This window comes from Rhamphochromis sp. 'chilingali' (assembly GCF_963969265.1).
Source record: "Rhamphochromis sp. 'chilingali' genome assembly, chromosome: 3".
In the NCBI taxonomy this organism is placed as follows: Eukaryota; Metazoa; Chordata; class Actinopteri; order Cichliformes; family Cichlidae; genus Rhamphochromis; species Rhamphochromis sp. 'chilingali'.
Window position 1 is genome coordinate 9,133,006 of NC_137931.1, and position 18,043 is coordinate 9,151,048.

The 18,043-nt window shown below is 40.6% G+C and overlaps 1 protein-coding gene across 3 annotated transcripts in view; it reads left to right on the plus strand.

The window, feature by feature from the left end:
* Positions 1-16,236, plus strand: part of LOC308393254 (rho GTPase-activating protein 6-like) — a 143,582-nt gene extending 127,346 nt beyond the window's left edge. For 2 of the 3 annotated variants that reach the window (XM_080876891.1, XM_080876893.1), the window contains exons 4-14: positions 2,093-2,241; positions 2,379-2,507; positions 2,604-2,799; positions 3,839-3,894; positions 5,357-5,507; positions 5,601-5,749; positions 8,401-8,580; positions 10,753-10,844; positions 10,940-11,169; positions 11,329-11,400; positions 12,904-16,236. In XM_080876891.1, coding sequence (XP_080733017.1) covers positions 2,093-2,241; positions 2,379-2,507; positions 2,604-2,799; positions 3,839-3,894; positions 5,357-5,507; positions 5,601-5,749; positions 8,401-8,580; positions 10,753-10,844; positions 10,940-11,169; positions 11,329-11,400; positions 12,904-13,448 — 1,949 coding nt within the window. In that variant the 3' untranslated portion in view covers positions 13,449-16,236. The remainder of the gene's footprint in view (positions 1-2,092; positions 2,242-2,378; positions 2,508-2,603; positions 2,800-3,838; positions 3,895-5,356; positions 5,508-5,600; positions 5,750-8,400; positions 8,581-10,752; positions 10,845-10,939; positions 11,170-11,328; positions 11,401-12,903) is intronic. The other variant, XM_080876892.1, reaches the window with a different exon arrangement.
* Positions 16,237-18,043: the final 1,807 nt, after the last annotated feature.

Consider the following 18,043-nt stretch of genomic DNA (forward strand, 5'->3'; position numbering starts at 1 on the left):
CTTAATGATAAGGAAAAGTGCTACTGTTAAGGTGATATATGAACAAAGCTAATTACTAGCTAATTAGTAATGACTAGGGTGACTAGCAGCAAGAAAACATGTTTATTTCCACTGTAAATTTGGACATTTTAACCTAGGAGTCTATGGGGTGGCATTTGGAGTCAACCTCCTGAATGAAAAACACACCTGAGTTTATAAAGCTTTTTAAATCAGAAACAAAAAACACAATAAATTTACTCGTAACTGCTAAAGCCAGCATGGCAGTGCATAGTTAAAAGATGCAAAACAGCAGCCAAAACACAAAAATGTACATTTTTTCCAGGTTTTCGAGAGTGAGTGTTAGGTTGGCATGTAAATAATGCACATGCTTCGATCAACGCTTATTGCTTATAACGTCTGTCAGATGTTATAAGTAATATAGCGTTATAAGTCCGGTTGTTATCATGGTGGTGGTGCATGGTGGGCTTAGCTTTGAACTGAGCCCAGAAGGCTTGATTTATGCATGGTTTCAAGCACAAAAGGATTCTAAGTCCTCTCTGCAAGAGAGAAACAGAGGGGGAAAAAGAAAATTGTGTCTCTGGTGATGCTGCTGCAGTAATCTGATCTGTAGACATGTGATGGTCAAACACCAGCCAAAACTGCATTTGCAAATGGATTAATAGCTGCTACAGTCTCTTTTGTTAAAAGCGGATGTTTTACCTCAGACAACATCCAGCAACTTGTCATTCTAAGGAAAAGACACACTAATTGGTCTCAACTATGTCTTGCTGTATTGTGATGAGTTGAGCATTTACTACTTCCTGAAGCTGTGAGATGACTCCTGCATGAACTTAGACCAGTTGTCACTGGTGACGTGAAAAACCAAGTGCTGAAAATCAAGTGTGTGTTCCTGAGACGCCAAAGGTCTGAAAATGGAAGATTTATAAAGATCTGACATGGCTTGATGAACATGGTTTAGCTGCTCATCATGTCTATGTTATGGGGTTTAGAGACTGGATATAAGCACGTGTGCTTGTGTATGTGTTGGATATTTAAGCGACTGTAGAGCAAACTCTTTGTGCCACAGTGTTGTTCATAAACCACAGCCTTTCACTTGTGGTTGTGGACTACATTTTGCTTTCCCTCTCCTCTGTCTTCCTTTGCCTCTTTTCTTCACTCCGGCTCTCTCTCACACACACACACCGCACAGCTGGACAAGTTTTTTTTCTTCCTCCCCCCCTCAGCTGTTGGCTCAGCCCTTAGGATTGTGTGTAAATGGAATATATAGCCTGCAATAGCCCAGTATGACATAATTCCTCTCTGAAGGCAGCACTGCACGTAATTGGGCCCTCGCATGTGTGCATCCATCAGAAGTACATGAGAAGCTGATGACTGTTTTAAACTTTAAAAACGTTAAAGCGAAAATCTAGCCTGACTCATCGGATGCTGACTGTCGGCATGACCACCAAGCATTTCTCTGTGCCAGCTCTGCTTGCAGAAACGGCACAATCCGTCACAGCAAACGACATATTCCGAGAGGCAGCGTTACAACTGGACCATCAGAGGAGCACGTGAATGCAGGGTTGCTATTTTGCAGTTGTACCATCACTGAATTCTGGGCTTATGTAAGACTAGGGTAAATGGAGCAAAGGAATAACAAGTAACCATTATTCATATCGAGTATGTGTCAAAGCTGCGCACCAACTGAAGTTAACCTCGTCGTGGGTGAGCGTCATCAAAGTTGTGTTATTTCTGTCAAAGGCCCCTAGAATTAGTGGGCTGTTGTAGCCGGATTTACGTCGGTTGACTTTCTGTGATGTCTTATTTTGGAAAACAGATGTAGTTCTTTAGTAGTGCCGTAAAAGTTTTACTGATATAGTTAATGTGGTTTGAGATGCCTCCATTGCATGTGTGTAAAAGGCAGGCTGCAGCAGAAGTGATAAAGCTGTTAACTGTTTATGCTGAAGAGCTATTTTTGGATGTTGGTAAGGAGCTTCTTTTTCCCATTTCTTCATGGAGCTAATATTAGTTCAGTTACCCTAACCTTTTTTTTTGTTTTCTTTCCTGTTTTTCCCTCTCTCGTCCTCCAACATCTTTTGGCTCTTTTTCACAGAATTCATACCCCAGGCCTTTAGTATACCCCTGTCCCAGGTCATCGCCAACGACAGAGCTCAAAGGCAGCGACAGGATTCTTTTCGTCAGGACCCTCCACAGCGGGAGGAGCACAAAGACTCCTCAGACCTCGTATCGTCCATTTTACAGGTCCGTCAGCTCGTCTGTATGGCTCTCCTTCTGTGTGTTCAGTCTTGTAATTCCCATCTTCAATCTTGGGAACATTTGGGACAAATGTATTTGCACTCCAGAGAATAGACTGAATTCCTAAATCATGTGTCCTGCAGTTTGCCACCAAGCGGCCGTCCAACAAGGAGTTATCCAGCAGTAACTCGTCGCTAAGTTCCACATCAGAAACGGCTAATGAGTCAACATCGCCCAACACCCCTGAAGCTGCCCCACGAGCGCGGAGGAGGGTGAGGCATTGAAATTCATCATAGCCTGAGCCGCCCGCACAGATCAAGTGGAGGTTTTTTTTTTCTATTCAGCCGGGTTTGTTGATTATCCTCTAGGGAGGCATGTCAGTGGACTCCATCACAGACCTAGACGACAACCAGTCCCGCTTGCTTGAGGCGCTGCAGCTCTCTCTGCCAGCTGAAACGCCGAGTAAAAAAGAGAAGCACAGGGACAAAAGGCTGAGCCTGAATCCCATTTACCGTCAGGTGCCACGTGTCGTCGATAGTTGCTGTCAGCACATCGAAAAATATGGTGAGCAGCTGCTTAATCGCTTAAACAAACCCCCCAAAAATCAGGATCCTGTTTGAAATGTAAATAAAAAAAGAACGCAGGAAATCTCATAAACCCATATTTTAACCACGATAGAACATACATATTTAATGTTTAAACTGAGAAAATGTACTATTTAGGGGAAAACAAGCAACATCAATTTGACTTGGATGGCAGAAACATGCCTTAAAAAAGTAGGGACCGGACCATGTTTTCCACTGTGTAGCATTACCTGTTCTTTTAACAACAGTCTGTAAATGTCTGGGAACTGAGGAGACCAGTTGCTGGTTCAAACTTGGTTCTTCTTTGTCGTATGTTTTGTTTTACGATACCCTAAATGTTTTCAGCTGGACTTCAGGCAGGCAAGTTCAGCATCCAGACACTTCTACTTTGACGCCATGCTGTTGTAATAAATACAGCATATGGATCCTCTTCCTGAATTATGAATTTATTATGAATAGGGCTTCCTTGAAAAAGATGTTATCTGAATGGGAGCATGTGTTGATTTAAAACCTGTATAAGCATTTCTGCAAGTGTTCCTGAGCTCATGCACTCCAACACAGAATAATACAGTTTTTTTAATGCAGTATCACCTGAGGGCACAAGGTTCAGGGGCATCCAGCATCCAGTAAATTTTCCTTGTTCTTTTACATGCAGAGTTTTGTACAAATTCTAAGTCTTAACAATTTCACATTGAGCAACATTAATCTTTCCAGAATTTATAGATGCAGACTAAGAAACTCTCTCTTTTTACACCCAATGATGTTACTGGCCTGTTGCCAATTAACCTAATTAGCTGAAAAAGCGTTACTTTTCCAGCCTTTTCTTGCAACTATTCCAACTTTTTTGAGACGTGTTGCTGCATCAAATTCAAAATGGGCTGATATTTTTCATAAAACAGTAAAATGTCTCAGTTTAAACATTTGATACGTTTTCTGTGTCCCTGCCTCTTCAGAATTGGGACTCTACATTTACCAAGCCGTGTCTGATTTCTCTTATATCTGCACTTTTAATTCTTCAGGTTTGCACACTGTGGGGATCTTTAGAGTTGGAAGCTCCAAGAAGAGAGTCCGACAGGTCAGTATTCTGTCCATGTAGTAAAATATATTCCTTCATGTGGTATAACATCTCTCACAGGGCCTTAATTGGGTTGTTTTATACTCATCAGTAACCCATTGTCCTTTATTTGAAAGTATCATTTTATGACATCCACAAACAAGATGCAAAGCGCCATGCTAAAAAGCCCAACAATAAATCAGAGGCCTGTTTTGTAGAAAGTGAAAGTTTCTGGTGTGAAATGTTCTTCACACTTCTCTTTCCTTTCACAAGAGTCAACACCAACAAACAAAATGTTGTTGCCAAGAATAGAACGTGTTAAAACCAGCACATTGCACTAAAATGTGCTATTTAAGCTAGCAAAGCTTGATCTACTGAATTTTCCAGCCTCACAGTATACAAATACAGTGATCCAGCAGAGTTTATTCTCATTATTCAAGCAAATATGAAGTTATTCTACAAACTCCTACACCGCTCATTATCCGTTACCTTTGACTCGAATGAACACACAGTGAAAGAATGAATAAATCGGGGTTAAACGAAATGGAGCAATCAGTGTGGGTGGTATAATTTTTTATATAATCTGTTGCGTGTTTTGTTGGCATGTAGTTGCACTTGTAGCGGTTACAGAAAACTAAAGGCACTTAGGGAGGGGAGGTTACTCATTCACTGACAGCCTCTGAGAAAACATCTGTGACTTTCAGGTCTCCATCATAGCAGAGGTGTGGTGACTGAGATGAAACAAATGCTAGCTTTGTCGTAAGAATTTTTGCTAAATGTTAAGCTTAAGGTACAATGAGCAGATGTTCGACGCTCTAGAGCACAATTAGCTAGTTTGTACATCAGCTAAGTTGCACTTTGCAACCTGTTCTGCAAGTCACGTGATGGCTAATGATGGCTCATCGCGTGATACAATAATTTTTTTTTTTATCAGAGTTTTTCAAATTGACGGTATCATTGTTATGGAGACCAGCTAACAAAAAAAGAAAAAAAATATATGCTTTTTAAAAAATAAAGTATGTTGCCATTACCTATAGGGTCTTTAAGCAATGCACAGGTTTTTTAGTGTAGGAAGTGTTTCAATTTCTATTTGTAGTCTGTCTATAGTTTGAGTGCTATTGACCAATCACATTTTAGCAGACTGTAAAAGACAAAAGGATTTATTAATTTAATTTGCTGTATATTTCGTGTAAAAACGACCACATTAGTGAACGTGCAGACAACCCATTGTCATGGCAACAAAATAGGCTTTGTAATTTTGAAGAAGTCATCCAAAGGTCAGATGGAAGAGATTTTAATCTGTACTGGTAAAACGAGTTTGAGCTGAGAGTTGAGCAGGTCCCTTGGAGGACCAGAAGGAAGTGAGTTTCTGTGGGTGTGTGCACTACCTAGAAATAATGTCCATTGTTGTGTGCAGAGGATGTCTCTGAGTGCCCCTTTTCCTTTCTTTCCCCTCGGCCTGTTGTTTTTGGTTGTCCTTCAGCTGCGAGAAGAGTTTGATCGTGGCATTGATGTGCAGCTAGACGAGGAGTACAGTGTTCACGATGTATCTGCTCTGCTGAAGGAGTTCCTAAGGGATTTGCCGGACCCTCTCCTAACCAAGGAGCTCTACACGGCCTTTATTAACACCACATGTAAGTGTCTTTTCGCACCCCTCCCACTTTCCCTTCTGTTGTCTCCTCATTCCTAACCTCCCGTTGACACCTTTTTTTCCTTGCGCACTGCAGTGTTGGACTCATATGAGCAGCAGAGTGTCGTTCAGCTGCTGATCTACCTTCTCCCAGCATGCAATAGTGACACACTTCACCGCCTGCTGGAGTTCCTGTCCACTGTGGCTGATCATGCCCATGACCAGCAAGATAAAGACGGGCAGGAGGTGAGCAACAGGCTGAAACATCCAAATGTAGAGCCTGTGGACGGTTTAATGGCATTTTGGTTCCACCTTATTGGGAAGAAATTACCAAAGAAGTCATAGGAAGCAGTTTGCGTGGGTGGATTCTGTACATATGTTCCAGAAACAGCACAAGCACTACAAAAACACTGATGTAAGATTACTAAATAGCTTAGTAGTGATTATAACATCCGGGGATAGTGTCAACCGTTGCATTTGCTCAAATTTTGCAATTTAGGCTGGGGACTGGACTGGGCCAACTACTCCAAGTTGAGGAAGTCTGCAAAAGTAAAAATTTCAGCATCTTTCTCCAGCACACTTGGCCAGTAAAGTTGCAGTGTACGTACGTCTGTTCAGACTTGATTGTTGGGAGAAAAAAGGTCATCAAATAATTTTACCCTATTACACTTTTTGTGAACTTTCGGTACAAAATAGTTTCGGTACAAAATTTCACAGAAAAAGCAAAAAAGTAGAACCGATGCGCCACCGTGTCAAAAGGAGTTGAAGTGGTTAAGCATCTGACTGGGATGCCTCCTGGACACCTCCTATGCCAGGTGTTTTGGACATTTCATACTGGGATGAGGCCTTGGGAGAATTGTGCTAGAAACGTGTTGATGGTCACCAAAAGCACCTGGTTGAAGTGCAACTTGCTAAAAGACATTTTACAAAATATTAGTGGGGGGGTGAATTTGATCCTGTATGTATACCTTTGACCCTGTGTGGATTAGAGAAAATCCAAGATATATGTATAACAATCCCTCCTGGAAAAAGAACAGTTCAAAGAAATCATTAAAAGCCCCAAATTACCATGACATTCATGTCCATAATGATTGTATGGAAACTTCTGAAGACATCTGTGTATGTGCACTGAGAAAGAAAGTTTATTGTCTCTGGTGATGCATACTTTCATTATCTTTTGCAGGAGAATGTTTGTTGCTGTGTTTACGTGTGAAAAAGTGCTTTTTTGGCACACACGTTCGCACAGATGGATTTTTGTTTTGTTGTCTCTGTGTGTCTATATACACAAGAGAATGAACCCAAACATCGATGCGTATGATTCCTCCTTCGTGGCTCTAGTATCTCTGTCCGCAACTCTGACAGGAAGTCGGATTGCTTCAAGCTCATCTAGGAAAATATCAGCACTCCTTGGCTGCTTTGTGGTTCTCGTCTCTGTGCTGGGACTGGGAGTGGAAAAGGGAGGAAACTCAACAAGAAATATTTTAAAAAAAAGGAAAAAAAGGAAAATTTGTTTTTTAAAAAGCTGTCAAAGCTTTAAATGACTTTTAATTTTAGATGTCGATTGTCCAAAAGTACATGCACTATTACACAACCCAGAGAAAGCCAGAGACAGCTGTCGTGCTCGCCTGCGCTTCGTGTTCAGAAACCCCCATGATGCTACTTTTCATCTATCTTCAGCTTAAAGTGACAAAAAGCAGAGGGGTGGGGGTTGATAAGAAACACAGCACAGAAGTTGGAAGGGAGATTTTCCAAAGGAATGGATGAGAGATGGTAATGTGAGAGGGAGGAGAAAGTGGGAGGAAGAACTCCCAAGTCTGTGTTATTACAGAAGATAATTTCTGCAGTTCTTTTGGAATTATTAAAAAAAAAAAATCTCCTAATATGGAAGAGAAATGAGAAAATTGTCCCTGGTGTCTGTGATGCGGCCTTTGCCCTTTATCTGTTAAAAATTGTTTTTCTCTTTGAATTTCAAAACAAATGGAAAATGGATGGAAATTAAATATCACAAATATTGTAATCATACCTGCATTAATACACCAGGTAAAACACACACATATGCAAACACACAGACCCATCTACTGAAATATTCTAGCTAAAACTTGGGTTTGTCAGCACTTTTGATATGTGAGTGTTTGATGATATAAACTGGTTTGTTTAGCATTTGAATGGCGCGCAGCTTTTACGTCTACTTGAAGTAGATACATAGCCAAACGCCAGCACAGTAGTGGTGGGGACCCAGAGAAAAACCCAATAGACCGGAAAAACGGGCAGGAGACAAGAACACAAGGGGGAACACAAAGGAAACACATGGCATGCACGCATGGCGACTGTTGTTAAAGTAGCACATAACTCAACCCCTCGACCTCACCTCAACACCATTCCGAGTCTTCCGTGTTGTATTGAGTACAACTAATCATTAATCTTCTATGTAAACTTTGATGCTGTCCATTAAGTTGTTACTCTAATAAATAGGCATTCCGAATTTTTCTGTTATTTCTCACCCTTTGAAAAACAAAAATGTCTCTAGTTCATGAAATCGTATTTAAAATTTATTATTAAAAAAAAGACGGGTTCTGCTGGAAGTTTCTTCCTGGTAAAAGGGAGTTTTTCATTCCCACTGTCGCCAAGTGTTTGTTCAAAGGGGCTTGTTTGATAGTTGGAGTTTCTCTCTGTTGTTGTCGGGTCTTTACCTTACAGTATACAGCGCATAGGCAACTGTTACTGTGATTTGGCACTATATAAATATAATATAACTGAATTGTATTGAAAAAAATGTTTTTTTTTCATTAGTTTGGCCTACCATACAGTTGCAGTTCATTTAAATTAATAGTAAAAGACTGAGCCTGAGGAATTACTGAGTGAGCCATTATTAATAGGTTGGTACATTTGTGTCCCAGATCACAGGGAACAAGATGACAGCTTTAAACCTTGCCACCATCTTTGGTCCCAACCTCCTCCACAAGCAGAAGAGCACAGACAAGGAGTTCACTGTCCAGAGCTCAGCCAGGGCTGAGGAGAGCACGGCCGTCATCGCCGTGCTGGAAAAGATGATCGCCAGCTACCAAGCACTCTTCATGGTCAGTCGCTGAAGATTTCTAAAAATAAAATACTGTGCAAAAGTCTTGAGCAACCCTCCATTTCTTTTTATTTTGCTTCCAAGCCGCCAATCTTTGTTGTCATTTTTTTAAGTGGTCTTGAGCAATAGTTCCCTGAGTTTCATTTGGACTTCGGCTGCTTTTTCCACGCATTTTCAGTTCAGCCCTTGTACTTGACAATTTTCTCAAAAAATTTATTTTTTTGGTCTTTTAGCCTTTATTGGCTACAGATAATGTAGATAGACAGGAAAAGCGGGGAGAGAGAGAGGGGAAGACATGCAGCAAAGGGCCACGGGTCAGACTCAAACCCAGCTCTACTGCTCACCAACCATACGGTGTATGGTTGCCTGCTCTGTAGGTCCTGTGGATGTTATTCTAGAGCAGACAGAGGATAAAAGCCAGACTAGTGAAAGATAAGAGAAAAAAGCAGAGAAATAGAAAAAGAAAAGGGCGAGAAAAAGTTGAGGGTGAAGTAAACAGGGTGTCCAACTGCTGCTTCTGTTTAAAGGCACAATCATATGATACACAGCACCAAAAAGGCAAAACAGAGGGGGGTACACAAACAAATATACAATTTTGCTGTGTGTGTGTATGTGCGTGAGATAGAGAAAGAGGCTGTGAGTGTCTGTGTGTGAGTGTTTGTCACAGACCATGCTTGAAAAATGAGGGTGAGAGACTGCAATAATGCTACCCGACTTAGAGGCAGAGGCATATAGGGAAAGACCCAGGAGGCCCCAGCTGTCCACGGCACACAAGTGAACTGAAGATCCAGGGCCACACGTCCCGACAACAACAATGCATCCACCCCAGCCTAGAGAAGAGGGAGGCCCCAGACGAAGCTCTGGGGTGGGATGGAGGTGTCAGGGGACCAGAGGCAGCAAGCAGCCAACCCCGCCGGAGGCTGGCTCCCTCAGCACAAGCCGAAGATGGGGCCACAGACCCTGGAGAACCACCCAAACCCTGGCAGAGCCCCCACCACATGATGAAGAGGCCCAAGCCACCCTGGACCACAACCCCTCTTAAATGCCCAATCAGGCACCACAGATCCACCAAGTGCCTAATTTCTTTTGGGGGAGATCACATAAAAGGCAGTCAACATCTAAAGAAGAGCTTTGAATGTCCTTCAAAAAGCCTGGAGAACTCTTCCTGAAGACTACTGACGACTAGGGAGTTCATGCTGGTTGAAAAAAAAAAAGGTGGTGGCCATTAGAAGAGAGGGGGTGGCTCAAGGCCCTAGCACAGGATAGGATGAAAATCTTCTCTGTTGTGTCTTGTGTGCTGATGAAAATGGAATTTGGCCTTTGGTAATGAGACAGACGAGAAGGAAAAGATGAGATAAAGTAAAAATTTAGAAAAACAAAAAAGCAAAAAAACAAATATGTAGACGAATCAAAAACATCTTAAAGTTTTCATCCAGATACTTGAACCTGTTTTTCCAAAATAAAAGCCGAACATTCATGCATTAAATCTTTTATTTGCTGTCAGAAGAGGTCACAGTATTACACAGATTACTGCCTCATCAGTTGCTTTTGTTCTTTTCTGTCCCTCAAACGGGAAAACAGTTTGGGTCATTTCAGGTCCGCAACTTTGAAACTCTAATGTTTCGTAATCTGCCACGGAGGCTTACATTCCTGCAGTAAGCCAATGAAGAGCCATTAATCGCATAAAGTGAATTGGGACTGACTTGCGCGTCTTAGAGAGTAAAAACAGATTTGTAGGCAGCTCAAGTTCTATGAATGACATCTGCAAGTTGTTTTGTAACCTGCTTATGTCTGAATTTGTTAGTGAGCGACATTTACTTTCAAAGCATTTCAGGATGGGAGTCATTTGCAGACATTAGGTTTTTGGACGGTGCTCTTCATCTTAATCCGCATGTCTGATAAGCATAAAAATCAGCTAATTAGAAGATCAGATTAAGAAGTCCACTGGAAATGAAGGTAACAAGGCACATCATTAACTTATTATTGTTTCTTCCCATCATACTGAGGCAAGGAAAAGGGAAAAATAAAGTTTTCATTACTAGAAATCCAGTACATTTTGATATCCTTGCAGTAGAAAGGACTACAAGGATCTGACCATTCTTTAGAAGATAAATGCAGCATCGGTGGGTGGATGTTAAGTATTCAGTTATTTTGCTTACGTTGTTTTATGTAGGTTCCTCCTGATCTGCAAAACGAAGTTTTAATGAGCCTTTTGGAGACCGATCCAGATGTGGTCGACTACCTTCTGAGGAGAAAAGCATCTCAGTGAGTTACACCTATAGAGCGCTTAGTCTTGTGTTTCCCTTTCCTTCAATCTCCGACTATTTGAACCCATTTTAATTATTTTTTTCCTCCCGCAGGAGTCCGGACCTGTTACAGCCAGAGGAGCCCTTCGTCCTGAGCGAGCGGCATTCGTCCAGCGACTCCAACAAGGCGTCGAGTGGTGAAGTGTCCCCTTATGATAACAACTCCCCGGTCCTGAGTGAGCGCAGAGGGGAACCAGGGAGCCCGGCCAGTGAGCAGCTCTACCGCGTCCCAGAACAGTACTCTCTAGTGGGGCAGAGCGGAGCTGTCACTTGGGGTTATAAAGGTGAGAGATGCACAATGTCTGGTATTTACAGAGATAGGTGATTAGCACGTGTTATCACACTTTGGCCTTTCTTCTTGGGTATCAGCAACATGTCTCATAATAAATGTTCTGTATAACTCAGAAGTGGCAGGAATTTGACCTCTCTTGTGCCTTTTTCAGAAGAACATGCTAACATTTGGGGCACATGGCACAGTACTCTGAAATCGGCACTCAAGAATCAAACATATACAGGTAAACAATTTTCAAGTCAGTCCATGCCCGCTGCAAATTTTGTTTCAAGTGGCTAATGAGCCAGAGCGCTATGCGCTTGAGACATGGTGTTAGTTATTAACCATGACAGGAACAGATCTGAAGCACGTAGCACATTCTATATTATTAAATTGGCCACTTTTTGCAGACCGTTTGTTTTATCTGTGTAGCCAGGCAGCATATACGATCCTGGTTAAAAGCTAATTAACCATTGACTGTATAAAAGGATTGCTAGAGTCTCTGTGATGATACCTATTCGTTTGTGGGCTGGCATTTTGAAACACTGGGTTTATCACTGTACTGTACCCAAACTAGCCAAATTTGGAGTTAGCTAATCCTTGGATGCTTGCGTAGCAACCTACATCCACAAACTACATGTACCTTGATACATTTTTAGCTTTAATAGAGAAAGAAAGGTGGTGGCATTAAGTTTTACCCAGACTGGAAGAGGAAGAGTAGTCATAGCTTTCTATTGACTTGTTTAGGTTAAAGATACCTCATGTGCTAGCCAAAAACAAAAACAATACCTAAAAGTCATAAGATGCCGGAAGCAGGAAGAACGGCAAAACTGGGGACTCTAATTTTTGAATTCTACACTTTATATACTTTTTGATATTTAATAATAATAGGTCAAATATTCAGTTGTCATTTTCAAGTTACTATGTTTTTATAGGTTTAGCTGACGTTTAGCTTTTGACCGTGTTGGCAAGTACCTTAGGTAAAGGCAGCAACTTTTTTAACACCTAAAATTCAGTAAAGTAAAGGCATTTTTTTAGCATGTCAGCCCCTAGTTATAGGGCTGAGTGGCTTTTTCTCTTTCAGTGGGCATGGTTTTCAAAGTATGACACATTATACTCCCCATCCCCCGATTCAGTTGTGATAAACTTAAAATAAGCTACAGAAACCAGAAACGTTTTTGCATAAGGCTGTACTTTCACAACCATGTTTCATCACAAAACCCCCAAAACCAGTGCTTTTAAGGCTTTGTTCTGTATTTACTGATGACTCATCATGGATACACGTTAAGTTACGAATGGGTAACGTACACTGAATGTGGCACATGAAAAAACTGCAAATCGTGAACATAACATTGCATTTGCAGGGGGATGCCGCATATGAGAATAATACTAAATAATAAAGGCTTTTAGAACCTTATAGATGTTATTACTTACTGTATGTGTGTATATGTGGTTTTGTTAAGATTAAGGAGGAGATAGGACACATGCAGACATATGTACATAAATGTGTATGTATATGTATATTCATACATATACAGATGATGATTATAATAAGATGACTGAGAATTCTAGTGATTTATGTAGTAAATTAGTATTTGGTTTATTATCAATAACATAAAAATTAATTATTAATAAAAGCCTTTCTTACATTTCTTTGTACAATTTTATATCAGTCACTAAATGGAGATGTGTGTCTCCCTCAATATTCGTTGACAATCTTACTGATGAAGTGATGCTGTCTTCTTAGGTTCCCATAGCAACATGTCAGAAGGAAGCTCCCGCAGCTCACAGGAAGGTCTAGATGGACTCCATAGTGATAGCAGGCATCAGACAGCAGTACAACGGACTCAGACAACGCCTGACATCTCCGAGTGCAGACTCCACCCACCGGTCACCAGAGTGTGCACCAACCCTCATGCGGACAAGGGGCGACCACGCCTGCAGCTAAACATCAACCCTTCTGTGACTTCGCAAAGGGGACATGGAGTTAACTCGACCCTCAGACCTCAAGCCGGAGTAAACACCGGAGAAGGCGGCCCCCTTGATGGACGCTCTCCTCCCCCTTATAATGCGCACCATCGACTGGCTAGCTCACAAAGTACCCCTCAGCTTGCGACGGCTCAGCAGCCACACGGGAGGTCGAGCGCAGGACAGAGCAACTCGGCTTCAACAACAGAAGTCCCAGTGGTCGCACAGAGTCCAGAGTGGCAGGAGTGGCAGAGGGACCGGTGGCAGATATGGCAACTGCTATCCTCGGACAATGCTGACACACTGCCAGAAACTCTGGTGTGATTTCAGACAATGTACTCTGTCTCAGCCTCTTCTGGCCAATCAAAGACAAGATCAAACCCCTCCAATGACAATCACTCCTTATCCCTATCCTTTCCCTTTTTATTTCTGCTGCCCTCTCATCCATTCACTCACTGATTTCCTGCTTTCTATGAACATCATGTGCTGTCCTGCAACTTAGCGCCGTGGCGTTGTTGTTTACGTGTGCAGCTGCTGCCTCCAACAGACTTTTACATCCAGGAGCCACTAGTATTTGTTGATCTGTTCGGATGTTAAAAAAGTTGCTCAATTTCCTGGCCCATATATTATGTCAACATTTAGTTAGGAGCATTTTTTAAAAATGCCTACCCGAAATACCTCAAAAAATCCGTTCAGAATATTTTCAGATTTTCTATTTTTGAGCGACATCAGTCTTCATATCTCAATGGAGAATATTAGGAAAACATTTTTTAAGTTTTTTACATTTTAATTTCATCATTTTTACATTGGTCACCACACACTAAGATGTACGCGTTAGTAACTGCTGCTAATTACAGACTTGTTGTGTGTATACTAATGATGTAATTCAGCGGCATCTTTCTGAAAAGATCAAATGTTGAGTTGCTTTTTGATGTCAGATTACCTTTGACTGTATATATATGTACATGAATACACAAATTGTTGACATACGTGCTTAAATATTATATGTAAAGTGTATAATTTGCCTAAAAGTATCTACCTAAATGTAAGCCAGCCCCTTAATCGACAGTCCAGATGTTGGTGTTTGTCAGACTGCTGTTTCTGTCTTTGATATTGAATGTAAAATGCTTCACTTGCAGTAAGACGCTTAAACCTAATTATGAAGCAATCTGCTGTAAGTTTGCTTGTGCTCTCGCCACCTGCTGCACTGCAGAAACAATGTGCCAAAGTATCTCTCTCTCTTTTTAAACTAAAGGATCATTGTTTTTCAGTTGTGTTGATTCCATCCATTTGGTTAATTTTTGTAAGACTCAAGAGTTAAGTTACTGGCATTTTTATCAAGAATTTCATATTTTAGCACAAAGCATAAACTGTAAATAATAGATGGAAGTAACCACTAGCTCTGAAATCCTCCAGGTTAGCATTTTTGCCAAAACTGGACATTATGAATAAAGATTGGATCTGACTGAAACTGAGGGAAACCACACGCTCACTGAGGTGTTATCGTTACTGACAGGTCATCAGAAAAGGGACAGGGCATTCTCACTGGCTGACTCTAGTAAGTACCATAATTAATAAACTGGGCATCGTGTTTCATTAAGAATGACTTGAAACTAGCAAATGAGCCCATAAACTAGAAAAGTGTTTACCGAGCCCACAGATCAAATGAGCCGAAGGGTGTTTTCCCCACTGACTTCCATACAGTTTTAAATTATTTTGAATCCAGCACTATCGCCCCCTGTTGGCCATTAAAATGAAACTTGTGCATATATTTCAGAAGCTTTCATAAAAGTCTACGGTACTGAAACAGGAATTCGTTGTCATATTTCCATTCCTAAAACTGCTAAATTAGAATTATGTATTAATGAACATTTAAACCTTTTTGTGGATATTTATTACATTTCTCACTGATACAAAAACTGTGCACGTCAGTCAGAGCTTTCTGAGAATTTCTTAGTCATGTAGAATCAGAAGGTTGAATCTGGAAGTGTTGAAATTTGCCATCATTACAAATGTTTTACAGAGCAGATGTTGTCTTTTTATTCTCCAAAATTTTCTTAAAACTTAAAATTTATTGTATTATTTGATTTGAATTTCTGCTGAAAGTGTTGCTTAGATCATAACATGATCAAAAAGTCATTGGTGCAAGCTGGATATCCCAGCTAGGTATAAACTAATTTCCCGTCTACTAGCAATGATGTGTTTTTCCAGGAATCCTAAAAAGAAATTATGATGCTTTTGTGATCCAAGTGTTATGCTGGGGAAAAAAAGCTTTCATGTGATGTTTTCTCACTTCTGTGTGGCACTGCTGTTGCTAATTAAGGTTGAAGGCAACTTTGTGAATATCTGTTTTTATAATAATCTACACCCACAGCCAACCTGCCCAACTCTTCTCAAATGTCGTAGTCAAGTGGGTATTTGCTGGCAAATATTTCACATTTTCTCATCTTAAGGTGTAATATTTGCTTATATGGAGCCACTTCAGCATTAAATAGGAAGATGGACTATGAATCATCATCACATTTTATTTTCTTAAACATTGACAAGTCAATGGGAACAAGCCTCTCACACGTGCAAGAAATGCACGGATTGTGGAAAGGCCTATGGCGCCATCTGTTGATAGACTCTGTACGTTAGCCTGTTGCTGCTCTTACACTTCACAATATCCATGGGAATCCATCTGTCCATCTGTACTCAGTTTAAAATCAAAGCTTGTGATTATACTTTTGTGAAAACATGCAAATCTATGTCAGGAAATAAATGTGCCATAGGTCTTGCTTTTTAAAGCTGTTTCTCCATGCAGTGCTTAAGGTTCATTGTGAATCTTCTGTATTATTTTATTTTCTCTTGAGTGTTGTAATATCAAAATACAATATAACAAGTTTTATTCAGAAAAGAGGCAGTTCTTCAGTAACCACCATGGTCTTGGCTTTCCCCAGATCGAGATGTTTGTCTTGTCGATGTCACGTTGTAACTCCAAGAAACGTTGTGCTGTTGTGTTCTGTTTTTATATTTTGGTGGGGTTTACTGGGTCCAAGTTGTAATGGAATGTCTGGTATTTGCTTTTTGTACTGCGAGTCCTCATCAGTATGCTACAATGGAATTAAATATGACAAAGTTTACAACTGCTGTGCATTTCTATTATATAGCATGCTGTGGTGTAGCATGTTGTTATCCACGATAGTGTTGTTCAGTTGCTTGCTTCTATCATGGAACAGTATTTTTTTAATAGTATTTTACAATCTAGTCTTTTACACAGATATACGCACACAGTGTAATATTTTATGGAAAAGGTGGTAAATGGCCTGTATTTGTATAGCGCTTTACTAGTCCCAAAGGACCCCAAAGCGCTTTACACATTCAGTCATCCACCCATTCACACACACATTCACACACTGGTGATGGCAAGATACATTGCAGTCACAGCCACCCTGACAGAGGCGCACTGACAGAGGCGAGGCTGCTGGACACTGGCCCCACCGGGCCCTCTGACCACCACCAGTAGGCAGTGGGTGAAGTGTCTTGCCCAAGGACACAACGACCGAGACTGTCCGAGCCGGGGCTCGAACCAGCAACCTTCCGATTACAAGACGAACTGCCGACTCTTGAGTCAATACAAAGCTAATCATAATAAGTGTTGTTTTATGTTATATTGTTTTTATTTTACTTAATTTTTTGTAGAAACTATAACATTCTGTTTGTATATGTGTGTTTTTTTTGCTGCTGATACAACCAAATTCCCCCTTGTGGGACAATTAAAGGATTATTCTATTCTATTCTAACAACCAATTGCACACAAAAATGCGAGCTTTACAGATATATTAATAATGCCCAACATACTATTTTCTATAGCTGTATAAGCATTTAAAATGGCCAGTAAATGAAAAAATTTAAATCAAAGAAAAAATAAAAGGCAGCAGAGACATGCTTCAACCATGTTATGAGTGTTGATGCTGCAGAGGTTGACCACTAGAAGGCACCATTTTGTTAACCTTCCCTTTCACTCTTGCTGCCAGCCTTTTCTCACAAATCACCCTGACGCTTGTGTTCACCCACTCATATGTTCTCTGCACTCTCTTCTTCTTCACCCCACTGTTCATTGAATTATCAGCTTTGTCCCTCTGTGGTTACTACAGCTTTCCTTTTCACCCTTGTTCTTGGAAATAGGCACCAGCACACTTCTCCATTCCTCAGGCATCCTTTCATTCTGCAAAATTGTGTTTAGCAGTCTGGACAAAAGATCTCCAGTAGCCATGATAAATTTGGTTTCCCTACTGTAAAATAATGCAGTGTTATCTATGGTCAGAACAGGCAGTAGTCACTGTTAAATGTTTCAATGTCTTTAGTAAATCGCAAGTAGGCCTATAGGGTAACTTACTTTGGTTGACTGGAGACAGCAATAGTCTATCACTATTCTTTGGTACACGGTGTACAATGTGGCACTGAATAAAAGTATCCAAATCTACAATAGTTTCATGATTTATTAGATTAATGCTCTTTTCTGCTCAGTGTTTTTAAGTTTGGTGTGTGCCAGATAATACGATCATATCTTTCTTGAATGTTCACAGTGTTCAAAGTCTTATTGACTTACTTAGAGCATTATTTCACTGTTTCATTTCATCTGTGGACTCACATGCAAATGTGGACCTGGCTATTGAGAGAAAGTTAGCAGTCTGTGTTAATGATGCTGTTCTTCATTTTTCCCCATTAAAGTGAGTGTTGGTGATTTTCAGTCATTGAAACAGCTGCCAATTATCTTCAGTTGGCAGAACAAATAGAAATCATTATTTTTTAGCTTTCTAGGTTGCAATTAAGAGAAGTTCACTGAGTGTTTTGAGTCTTTGATTTGAATCTCTTATTTTCTTTTCCTCATTATCCAGCAGATACTGCATAATTGCAGCCATATGGTTATATTTTCT